This window comes from Cervus elaphus, chromosome 15, assembly GCF_910594005.1.
Source record: "Cervus elaphus chromosome 15, mCerEla1.1, whole genome shotgun sequence".
Classification (NCBI taxonomy): Eukaryota; Metazoa; Chordata; class Mammalia; order Artiodactyla; family Cervidae; genus Cervus; species Cervus elaphus.
In genome coordinates, this window is record NC_057829.1 from 59,078,223 (window position 1) to 59,090,037 (window position 11,815).

Genomic DNA, 11,815 nt, shown 5'->3' on the forward strand with positions numbered 1-11,815 from the left:
GAACAGTTGAGTGTAACAGCTGTCATTCCCACTGTACATTATAAAACATAATGCAATATACAGGAAATCCTTAACTAATGCTATAAGATAATAAAAATAGGAATAATTAGTTTCATTATACTGCTTTTGCAGGTGGTATAATTATATCCATAGAAAATCTGAGGGAATGTAAAAGTTAGAATTCATAAAGTTTGCTATAAATTAATAGTATGTGTATTAGCAGTAATTATTTAGAAAATTAGATGTTTACAACAGCTACTAAACTGTAACATATCTAGAATTAAATATAATAATTTCTTTAAGACCTTTATAGAGAAGCTATGAAACATCCAAGGACAATAAGAGGACTGAATACATGACAAATTTAACTGTATTCATGGATACGATTAACTTGTATTCCTTACATTAATCTTCTAGTTAAAATCCAAAATATTATGGTTCTTTTAAGAGCTTTGACAGGCTGTTTTTAAAATTAATATGGAATGGTAAAGGACCAAGAGCCAAGACAATTTTGAAGAACAACAAAATACTTTATATCGGGTACTAAGATTCAATTTAAAAATCATAATAATTAAGACTGTTGATTTAACATATAAGATAAATTGACTACTGATATGGCAAATCCAGAAAGTCATCCAAACTTCTATGGAAAGATTAATAGGTGATAAATGTCATTTCAAACCAGAGAGGGGAAATTCCTATTATTCCTTGCAGATACTGCAGCTGGGTTCCAGAGCACTGAAATAAGCAAATCACATATTAAAAAAAATTTTTTTTCAGTGCTTATAAAAGTTATGTTTACACTATAAAGTAGTCTGTGTGAAATAAATGTGAAATAACATTGTCTAAAAAAAACAATATACATACTTTAAAAATACTTTATTGCTAAAAAATGCTAACCATTATCTGAGCCTTCAGCAAGTCACAATCTTTTTGGTGGAGGGTTTAAAATATTGTGAGAATTAACCAAAATTCAAGACAGACATGAAGTGAGCAAAAAAATGATTCCGATATATTTGCTCAACATAGGGTTGCAACAAACCTTCAATTTGTAAAAAATGTAATATCTGCAAAGCACGGTAAAGCATGGTTTGCCAGTTTGTATCAACAGTGGTAAATCTCATCATATTCAAGAATAAATTCTAGATAAATTAAGTCATCAAAACTTTAAAAGCAAAACATTTAACTTAAAAAATAGGGAAATATCTGTAGGGTTTTAGGATAGGAAAAGAATACTTAAATAGGATACAGAACTCTCAAACTAAATGAACAGATTAATAGATTTTATTAAAGACTTCTGTAAAAATAATACCATATACAGGTAAATGACAAACCACAAATACCTGCAGTACATAGTACACAGGAAATGATTATCATATATAAATAAATATCAACAAGAAAACTGAACAGTTACCAGGAGTGAAAGAAACAACCATTGAACATAAAGAGATGCTTCAGTCTCCCTAGAAATCCGAGAATGCAGATTAAAACCAGAAGTAATTTCATTTCAATAGCTATCATATTGACAAAAATATAAAAGATTTCAAATTAGCTGTGGGAGTATAAAGATATATTATCATGGTGTTTTGCGTTCCTGCTTTTAAACTAACCATAATTGGGCTTTAAAAAAATTATATGTATATATATATATGAGAATATAATTCACATTGGTGGTGTTTATTGCTAGGTATATCTTAAATTCAGCAGAAGTGATTTTGATTAGCAAACTGGTGTTTCAGTTTGTTCCCTGGAGGCCAGTTCTCGTTTTAATAAGAGGAGATTTCTTTGTAAGTTCTTACACTTTTTTTTTTAAAAATACCTGTTTATATATTTTTCTCTTAGATCAAATGAATGCCTCAGGACCAGTTAAAGAGAAGATGGGGATTTTCAAGATACTAGAAAATTCTGAAGATTCTAGTTCTGAATGTTTGTTTTAAAAGAATGTCTTCAAAAAATTCTTGTTCACATCTAGTGATCTGTATTGGTGTTAAAATCTACATTTTTCACTCTACTTTGATTATATCAGTTTACATAATATAACTGTACCATGCATAATTTTTGAACCTTATTAAGAGCAAATACATATATTAAGAGTAAATTTAGATTTTCAGTTAATTTTTCAGGTTCGGTAGTACTCTTGGGTACAGGCTGATGTGTACTTAACCACTGCCAGATTTATACAGTCTTCCTGTGGAAGTTTAATGTTTTTCCCCCACCCTCCTTTTTAGCAGTACAGTTCATGGGTTGTTGGTACTTCAGTTATGGAGTAGATTTTGGATGGGGGAAAGACTGGGATGATACTGTCCATTGTTTAAATAAGAAACGGTTTGATTTTTAGGGTCTATTTCTATAAAATGGTTTGCCAAATAAATATTTGTTATAAGATGATCTCATCAGATTATTTTTTCAGATAAATAATGGCTCAGGTGAAATAACGTCAAAAGTCTTGACTGCCATTTCAATTTATCAGTACTTTACACATATGTCATATATATAAAGATTTCCACTGGACACTGGGTCAATGCAGAGACGGCTTTGGAAGAAATTACAGGTTCTTGACAAAGAAATTGGTTCTAGAAATTGGAAGTGGCAGGGTACCATGCAAAACAGGAACAGAAAAAGAGAGAAGAGACCCTGAAAATTATAACAGGGAGGGCTTAAAATAAGACTTAGGAATATAAGTAACACATGATCCATAACAGGAGCATAGAGGCCAAGTTGGGAATCATTTAGGCCCTAAATGAAACTGAAGAAGAGAAATACTTAATGCTGCCTGAAGCACACATTTCTGTGTAGGTTGTTACTCTTGGTGCCATGTATATTCCAATGTAGATCAGATTCTCTTTGCTTTAGGGCAATGGAAGCTAGGTAGGACTCAGAAGAAAAACTGTTTTGAGAGACTATTCAGCCAAAGTAAAGAACAGACAACAGTGGATTTTCTTTAAAGTGGGAATGTTCACCAGTCTCTGACAAACTATCATCATAACCTTGGTTGGTTGCTTCTTACTCCATTGTCTTACATTCATCTCAAATGATTATTTCATTTGAGTTTATCTCTGTCCTCATATTTCTGATACTTCCTCCCTCTGGTCTTGCTCCCTTGTCCTCACAGAAAATAAAAACAATCAGAAAAGAACTTCTAAAAGTTGCCACCATTGCATCTGTAAACCTACCAGCACCTGTGCCCATGTATCCTTTCCCTTCATGGGTGTAGTCTGTTCTAGCTAGAGCCAACAGAAACGCCCCATTTCTTGTTTTACAGCAAACTCCTTGAAAAGTCTATATTCACTGTTGACTTGTTTCACTTCCATTTTTTTTTCCTGAATCCATTCCGTTCAGATTTTTTGTCTCCAGTGACCTCTGAGTCATTTTGAGTCCGACCTCAAAGATCATTTACTTGATCTTTCAGAAGCATTTCATATAGATGTTTAATTTCCACTAACCAGTTTCTGTAGTTTCCAAGTTTTTAGCAGACACATTTGTCTGGTTCTTCCTACTTCTCTGGCTCTTTCTCAGTCTCCTTTGCTATTTATTTGACTCATTAGAATCTCTGGAGAGAACTTGGGACTCCCCTGATGGCTTGTTGCTTTAAATCCCAACTATGTATTAAATGGGTTTCCCTGGTGGGCCTGCAATGTGGGAGACCTGGTCTCAACCCCTGGGTTGAGAATATCTCCTGGAGGAGGGCATGGCAACCCCCTCCAGTATTCTTGCCTGGAGCATCACCATATACAGGAGCGGGCTACAGTCCATGAGATCATAACGAGTTGAACACAACTAAGTGACTAAGCACAGCACATGTATTAAATACCAACTTTGTAGTGGTGACTCAGATTTATATCTCCAGCCAGAATCTTTCTCCTGAACTCACTTCCAACTGCCTACTTCACATTTTTACTTGGTTGCCTGATAAACTATCCCAATCTGAACGTCATGAACTTGTTATCCAGCCTCTTAAGAATATTACCATTCATGTGGTTATTTTTCAGCTTCTGAAACCGTGTGTTATCTCTCGTGTTCTCTATCTTGAGATTTTAATGACTTTAATAATTTTACTGTTACTTTAGTTTCCAGATTTTAGTTTATGGGGCAAGGGTAACAGATGTATTCATTCTATGATATTGAAACATGTTCCCTGCTTCATCTGTATGAAAAGGTATTCTCAAACCAGGACTTGTCTTCTGTCACTTGGTCAAATTGCCATGAAAAATAGTTCATTAGCTTTATTATTCAGTGAGTCATTCTGTATTATGAGACAGATCCTGAATGTATTGGGAGGTATAGTGAAAGTGGTCACTTGAACATTTCCAGGCAAACATGTTTGATGGGATTTTTCAGTAATGTTTTAGCAATTTGATTTGTTTAGTCTTAGAACTTTGAAGTAATACATTATGAAAAGCCTGAAATGCAATAATATTTATATTTAAAACATTAAATAAGTGCTTTTAGTTTTAAATTCTATACTCTTTATTTCAAAACTGAGTTTTGGTTTTGAGCTTTTTAACTTAATGCTACTTAAGTTTTTATGATTCTGTTTGCTGTATTAGTACATCTTCACAAATAACATACTATGTATTAATACTTTACCATCAATTGTGGCTATAAAAATCAAGCCCAAGGAATCCTATTTATGAGTAAAATTAAAGATATCTTTTTGGTCTTTATTTCTTTGGAATCACTGTTATCACTGGTTTATAATTGCTACATTCAGAGAAGAGGTAACTTAAAATCTAGGGAAACTTGTCTCTTACATACATTTTACATCCCTAGTTTAGGTAATGATTTTAATTCTAAATGGATTTGATTAAAAGATAAATTTTTAAAGTGAATTATAAAAACAAATTTTTACTTTTTCTCAGAATTTTCAAATGAAAAGATGCCAATTATTGGAGAAATGCAAATCAAAAGTACAATGAGGTACCACCTCACACCAGTCAGAATGACCATCATTAGAAAGTCTACAAATAAATGCTGGAGAGGATATGGAGAAAAGGGAACCCTGTTAGACTACTGGTAGGAATGTAAGTTGGGGCAGCCACTTTGGAAAACAGTATGGTGTTTCCTCAGAAAACTAAAAATAGAATTACCATATGATCCAGTAATGCTGGACATGATATACCCAGACAAAACTCTCATTCCCCAAAAAGATAACATACACCTCTGCATTCATAGCAGCACTATTCACAATAGCCAAGACATGGGAACAACCTAAATGTCCATGAACAGATGAATGGATAAAGAAGATGTGGTATATACACACAATGGACTACTACTCAGCCATAAAAAAGAACACAATAATGCCATTTGTAGCAACATGGATGACCTACGGATTACCATATTAAGTGAAATAAATCAGAGAAAAAAATATAATATCACTTTTATGTAGAATCTAAAATATGACACAGGGAATTCGCTGGCAGTCCAGTGGTGAGAACTCTGCACTCTCACTGCAGGGGCCATGGGTTCAATTCCTGGTTAGGGAACAAAGATCCTGCAAACTGTGTGGTGCAGCTGAAAAAAAAAAAAAGGCAAATGAATCTATCTATGAATCAGAAACAGACTCAAGGACATAGAGGACAGACTTGTGGTTGCCAAGGGGGAAGGGATTGGAAGAGGGACAGACTGGGAGGTTGGGTTAGCAGATGTAAGTTAATATGCATGGAATGGATAAAACAGCAAGGTCCTACTGTATAGCACAGAGAACTATATTCAATATCCTATGATTAAACCATAATGGAAAAGTAAAAAGAACAGTGTGTGTATATATATATATATATGTATGTATGTATGTATGTACACACATATATATAACTGAATCACTTTGCTGTATTGCAGAAATTAACACAACACTGTAAATCAACTATATGTCAATAAAAAAATTTAAAAACAGCTGTACACACTGCTACATTTAAAATTAATCAACAAGGAAAAGAAAACATAGTCCTCACCCCTTGTATGATGTAGATCTGTGGTCCTGATTTCTCCCAGGTGACATTTTTCTCCCTGCCCAAGGCAGTGACTTTGAACCAAGGACGTGACTTTGCCCAAGGACTGACAGTGAACTTCTTCACTTCCCTACATTGGAGGATGGAGCTCTTTTAATCCTTTATTAATAGAATGAAGCAATCTTGTAGACACCTAGGTGTTATGTAGTTGTTTCAAAACTTAATGCCCCATTTTGAGGCTATAATTCTGTCCTGTCCTTGGGCTTCGGAGAAGGCAATGGCACCCCACTCCAGTACTCTTGCCTGGAAAATCCCGTGGATGGAGGAGCCTGGTAGGCTGCAGTCCATGGGGTCGCTGAGTCGGACACGACTGAGCAACTTCACTTTCACTTTTCACTTTCATGCACTTGAGAAGGAAATGGCAACCCACTCTAGTGTTCTTACTTGGAGAATGCCAGGGATGGGGGAGCCTGGTGGGCTCCCATCTATGGGGTCGCACAGAGCCGGACACGACTGAAGCGACTCAGCAGCAGCAGCAGCAGCAGCAGCAGCAGTCCTTGGGCTTACAGGCCAAGTCTGTATTCCACTCTTTATCTTTTGGGTTCTGGAACCTGCATATTTGTCTATCTTTCCTTCTAGTTTGTATAAAAGTATTTTCATAATATTTTATGCAGCATGTATATGTGCTTATATTACAGTTGATGGGTAGGTATTCACATCAGTTCTGTCTACCATATTTCTTTGGATTTGACATTCTTATTTTCTGATTGTTGAAGTTGGTTGTCAGTCACTCAGTTGTGTCCGACTCTTTGCAACCCCATGGACTATACCTGCTAGGCTCCTCTATTCATGGAATTCTCCAGGCAAGAATACTGGAGTGGGTTGCCATTCCTGTCTCCAGGGGATCTTCCCAACCCAGGGATCGAACCTGGTCTCCTACAATGCAGGCACATTCTTTACCATCTGAGCTACCAGGGAAGCCCTGAAGTTGGTTAGTGAGTTTATTTCTTTTCTTGCTTATAATTCAGTGATTACATGCAAAACTAAACAATTTATATACTGATAAATATCGGGCATTTATTGAGATTCATTTGCAAATAGTTGGGATTTTAGTTTTAGAATCTTTTCACACATAATTATTTAGAAGGTGTTTTAAAATATTTTGAACAGTACTATCAACTGGTGGGTAGATTTAAAAAATTTTTTTGGTTAAATTTAAAAAAATGAATTCTGACTTCATTGCATCGTGATCAGTGGATGTTGCCTGAATAACAATTTTGCTTTTGGTGGTCAATTAACATATTCTTTGTGGCCTAGTAAGTGGTTAATTTTTGAGAGTTCTACTCTCAGCTTTGTCCTGGAGCTGATGCGAGGTCAACTACATCAAATGCTATCAAGTTTGGCTTTGCTGCTCCATTCTTTAATGAGGAGGTTGACTCTGCCCTATAAATTCTGCCTAACTATCCCCATTCTACTTGCATCACATATAATTTCCCATCAGCCAAAGAAAACCACTGGGACAAGCCCAGAATCACAGGGTGCGGGGGAGTGGGAACTTTACATTGCAAAGGAGTGGGAACAGGGACAGCTGAGGCATTTAAGAAAACTACCATTGAGAATTATTTCTTACTCTCAAATGCAAGACCAGTTGGAGATAGTTGAAATTGTTTTTGGAAGCCTTGTGATATTTAGTTGGCTCTGCCCAGTCTTCAAAGCTTAGTTCAAATATCAACTTTTCCATTAATTTTTCTTGATTCTCATAACAGGGTATTTTTATCCCTTTCAGATTTCTACAGATCCTTCTACCATTTTTAGGACACTCATTATTCAGTATGTTACAACTCTCTGAGAATATGCATTTTATTCTTGACTAGAGAATAATGTCCTGATGACCTTTTTTTTTTTTTCCTGAAAATTTTCCTTAATTCCTAGTTCAGACCCTGGTGTATGCAGTAATTGTCCAATAAATATTTACTGAATAAACACAAGAATGAACAAATGGAAGAAAGTTTAAGTAAACCTTCAGAGAGGGTTTTTGGACCTAAGAAAATCCCTTAAATCCTGTAAGATATCCTTGTATGTTCTATTTATTATTATTTTTTATTCTTACAAGGAAAATGCTCAATTTCCAGTAATATTAATTTAAACTTGATCTTATTCGAAGTGTTTCCTTAAAGAGAAACAGACGCAAGTCACACCCAGACTCCAAGCGACAATTTATTTCTCCTAAAGAGGTATAATATCATATTGTATATAAATGTATATGATATTTGAATTAGGAAACTAATCTCACAGTAAACTAGGTAGATTTCTGAAATTGAAGGGTTTTCAATTGTCTGTAAAGATAATCTTAAAGTCTTTTAAAGTCTGTTGTTTGCAAAAAGTCAATTTCATCACTCAAGAATGTCTACTTCTATGAAGTTCTAGAAGAGCTAAAACTAATGGATAGAGCTAAAAACCAGAGCAGTGGTTTCTTCCGAGGATAGGCATTACCTGGAAAGGGGGTGAGGGAAATTTTCAGGGGAATGGAATTATCCTGTATCTTGATAGTGTGTGGTTGCTCAGGTGCTGGTGTTTATCAAAACTGACTACACTCAGCTTTTTATCAGAAGGGCCCCAGTGTCCCCAAATGAGCAAGATGTTAAAGGGACCATTTTCAAAAGGATAGGCATTTCAGGAACCTGAAAATCAACCTTTTCTTAGACCCACTCTGATTTATGCCAGCCATGTCTTTATACGTGCCCTTTCAACAACACATAGATGGGCTTTCTGCTTTGCATTATGACTACAATATTTAATCTTGATAAAGATGATTTCTGATGACAAATAATGTAATATTTAAGACTGGTAAGTACATGTGCAAAACTCTTCAGTCTTTAAAAATCAAACCATTCTTTCCAAATAAATTTTCTCCTGCTTCTTTCTAAACTAATACATGCTCTGTGTTGACAGGGTCAAAATATCAGATCCTTATAAAAAAGAAAGAAAAGGAAAAGAAAAATCACTTATAATTTCACCACCCGGTTAAAAATTGGGGGAGACAATTCATTCCCACATTTTTCTTTGTGAACATATACATGTTTGCATGTTTTCTTTAAAATGGAAGTTCTCTGTATGTGTTTTTCAACGTGACTTTTATACATACTGAACATTTTGCAGCCAAGACGCTTGCCGACTGAGCGACAGAGTAGGAAAGGAGTGAAGCCAGACTAAGGACTGCTGGGAAGGGACAAGGACACAGGACTGGCCCTTAGGCATCTCTCCATCACTCTGCCTCCCCTTGTCACGTCTGCCTCTGCAGAGGGGTCTGTGCCTCCAGGGATGGGCACCCATGGTTCTGACTGTCAGAGGAGGAAAATGCAAACTTTCTTTCATGGAATCCTGGCTGCACTGACCACAGGAGGCAAAAAGGAGCACATGCGTAGAGGGGATCCACTTGTCCACAGTGAGTTTGTAACCAGCTCTGAAATACTTATACCCTTTGTCAGGGAGATATGAGTCACGTGCTGTTATGGTCACCCGAAGGGTGATGTTTGTTTGTTTTCATCAGCAAATTGCTATCCTACTTCAGAAAAATTTTTTGGCACAAGCCAGCTTGTAGACCAAAAAAAAAGCTATAGTGACATCTAATGGTAATGCTGGGCTTCCCTGGTGCCTCAGATCATAAAGCATCCACCTGCAATGCAATGATAATGTTAGCTACCATGTGTCTATAGGGCTACCGTGTACCACGCACTGTTTCAAGAACTTTACCTACACTAAACCTTTCAGTATAAATTGTTCAAGGCCATCTGTTAGGGATAACTCCCTGTCAATCCAGTATACCTTTTTTCCTTTAAAAATGAAATCTTATAAAAAAAAAAAAGCTTATCAAATAACAGCAGAACTATTCTCTAAAAACTGCTTTTATTCTTATGTATTTTAGGGAAAGATAATATAGGTTGGTGCCATCTTCTGCCAGATGTCTATTGTTATCAACTACTTCCTGGGTTTTTTCCTACTTTGTTCTCTGTAAATATGTCCTTAATTCTTTTTGCTTTAAAATAGATTGCCTATAGAGGGAGAAGGAGAGGGTGGGACGAATCGGGAGAAGAACACTGACATATATACACTACCGTTGTTAAAACAGATAGCTAGTGGTAAGCTGCTATGCAGCACAGGGAGCTAAGTTCAGTGTTCTGTGATGACCTAAAGGGGTGGGGTTGCGGGAGGGAGGTTGAAAGGGAGGGAGACTTAAGAGGGAGGGGATACATGTATATATGGCGATTCATATTGTTGTATAGCAAAAATTAACACAACACTGTAAAGCAATTATTTTCCAATAAAAAATAAAAATAAACTGCCTTGAAACTTGCATCACCTGTTAACTCTGTGTTCAGACCTCCAGCTCAGGTGACTCTCTGCACCCACTGTCCCCTCCCAGCCCTATAAGCCTGCCTGGGATTACTGTGCCTGCAAGGATCTCATTTGGCCTGGGCTGGGCTTGGACAAGACTTCCCTGATGGACAAGGACCCCTGAATAGCTCCACTGGTCAGTGTGGCTTCTAAAGGGTCCCTCAGCCCTTTTGTTTTTCACTTGACAATGAACGGGAAAATTTTTACTTAGTGACTCCTTTCTCTCCAAAGAATATAAACATTCTGCCACAGATTTAGTCTTATCATGTTTCAATTGAGAAGGAACTTCAGTTGGGAGTCAGCTAACCCAAGGATTTCCTGTTATTGATAGTAGTGTAATACAAACTTGTTTTTTATTTTATAACCATCTTATTTCCTAAACAAATCCTTCTTTGATGCAAGTAAGTACCATGAAATAGAAAGAGAAGCCCTCAAAGTGCAAGCTGGAGGACGAATGCAGAATTTAACCCTGAAATTTGTATTAATACTAAAAATGGTTATACAGTGCAGTATACAAAAAGACCACAAGGTGGCATCATTTCCCAGATTAAAACTGACCTTCCCGGTTCTAAATACTTCAGTTTTTCTACTTTACTGGGTGAGATTTCAATTTTATTTATTTTGTTTTGCCGGTTAAAAAATGGAAAGAGCAATAATTCAGTAACTCCTGTATCTGTAGCAGCAAGGGAAATTTCCAAGTTATTTCATCATATTTTAAAGCAAAATCTACTTTTTCTAATTATAAAATAACAATTTCAGAAAAATTGGAAAATATAGAAGCACACATATTTATGTTTCAGGATAATATGGTATATAAAACCTAGTAAATTGCTTTTTCAGGTAATAATATGATACACAATTTATATCTGTAAATATTTCCCAAGAATATTATTGAGTACATACTCAATTAGTTTACAGTATTCATGGATCATTATTATTTTAAAAAAATTGTTTCTTGTTAGGATAAATATTGGATATATAAGGATGTTTCGTGTATAGGTGTTTGTAAATCTCTGATTTGCTTCTTAGGATACATTTCTATAAGTCTGAAAGTGTGAACATTTTCTAGGCTTTTGCTAAATATTGTCTAGGAATGATTTGCTTGTTTTTACCCATTTACCTGGTCTTTTCCAATGGTGCAGTGGTGAAGAATCCGCCTACCAATGCAAAAGATGCCAGAGATGTGGGTTTGATCTCTGGGTTGTGAAGATCCCCTAGAGAAGGAAATGGCAATCCACTCCAGTATTCTTCCCTGGAAAATCCCATGGAAAGAGAGGAGCCTGGCAGGCTACAGTCCTTAGTCCTGAGGGCTGCAAAAGAGTCAGACAGGACTTAATTAAACAGCAATCCATTATCTAGTACCGTGTGTGTGTGTGCGTGTGTGTGCCTGCGTGTATTAATTTATTTAATTAATCTTGTTAAATCTGCAGTTGTAAATATTTGTAAGTCTTTTAATGCATATAGTCTAGGAATGA

At 35.9% G+C, this 11,815-nt stretch overlaps 1 protein-coding gene and 1 long non-coding RNA gene across 3 annotated transcripts in view; one reads left to right on the forward strand and one right to left on the reverse strand.

Annotated features, from left to right (window-relative positions):
- HELLS (helicase, lymphoid specific) overlaps positions 1-2,385 on the forward strand; it is a 37,469-nt gene extending 35,084 nt beyond the window's left edge. For both annotated transcript variants that reach the window (XM_043926386.1, XM_043926387.1), the window contains one exon: positions 1,843-2,385. In XM_043926386.1, coding sequence (XP_043782321.1) covers positions 1,843-1,937 — 95 coding nt within the window. In that variant the 3' untranslated portion in view covers positions 1,938-2,385. The remainder of the gene's footprint in view (positions 1-1,842) is intronic.
- A 3,073-nt stretch (positions 2,386-5,458) lies between these two features.
- LOC122709302 lies at positions 5,459-11,518 on the reverse strand. The gene is made up of 3 exons (XR_006345468.1): positions 11,461-11,518; positions 5,949-6,075; positions 5,459-5,511 (listed from the first exon to the last, which is right to left on the reverse strand). It is a non-coding gene; the product is annotated as an uncharacterized LOC122709302 (long non-coding RNA).
- Positions 11,519-11,815: the final 297 nt, after the last annotated feature.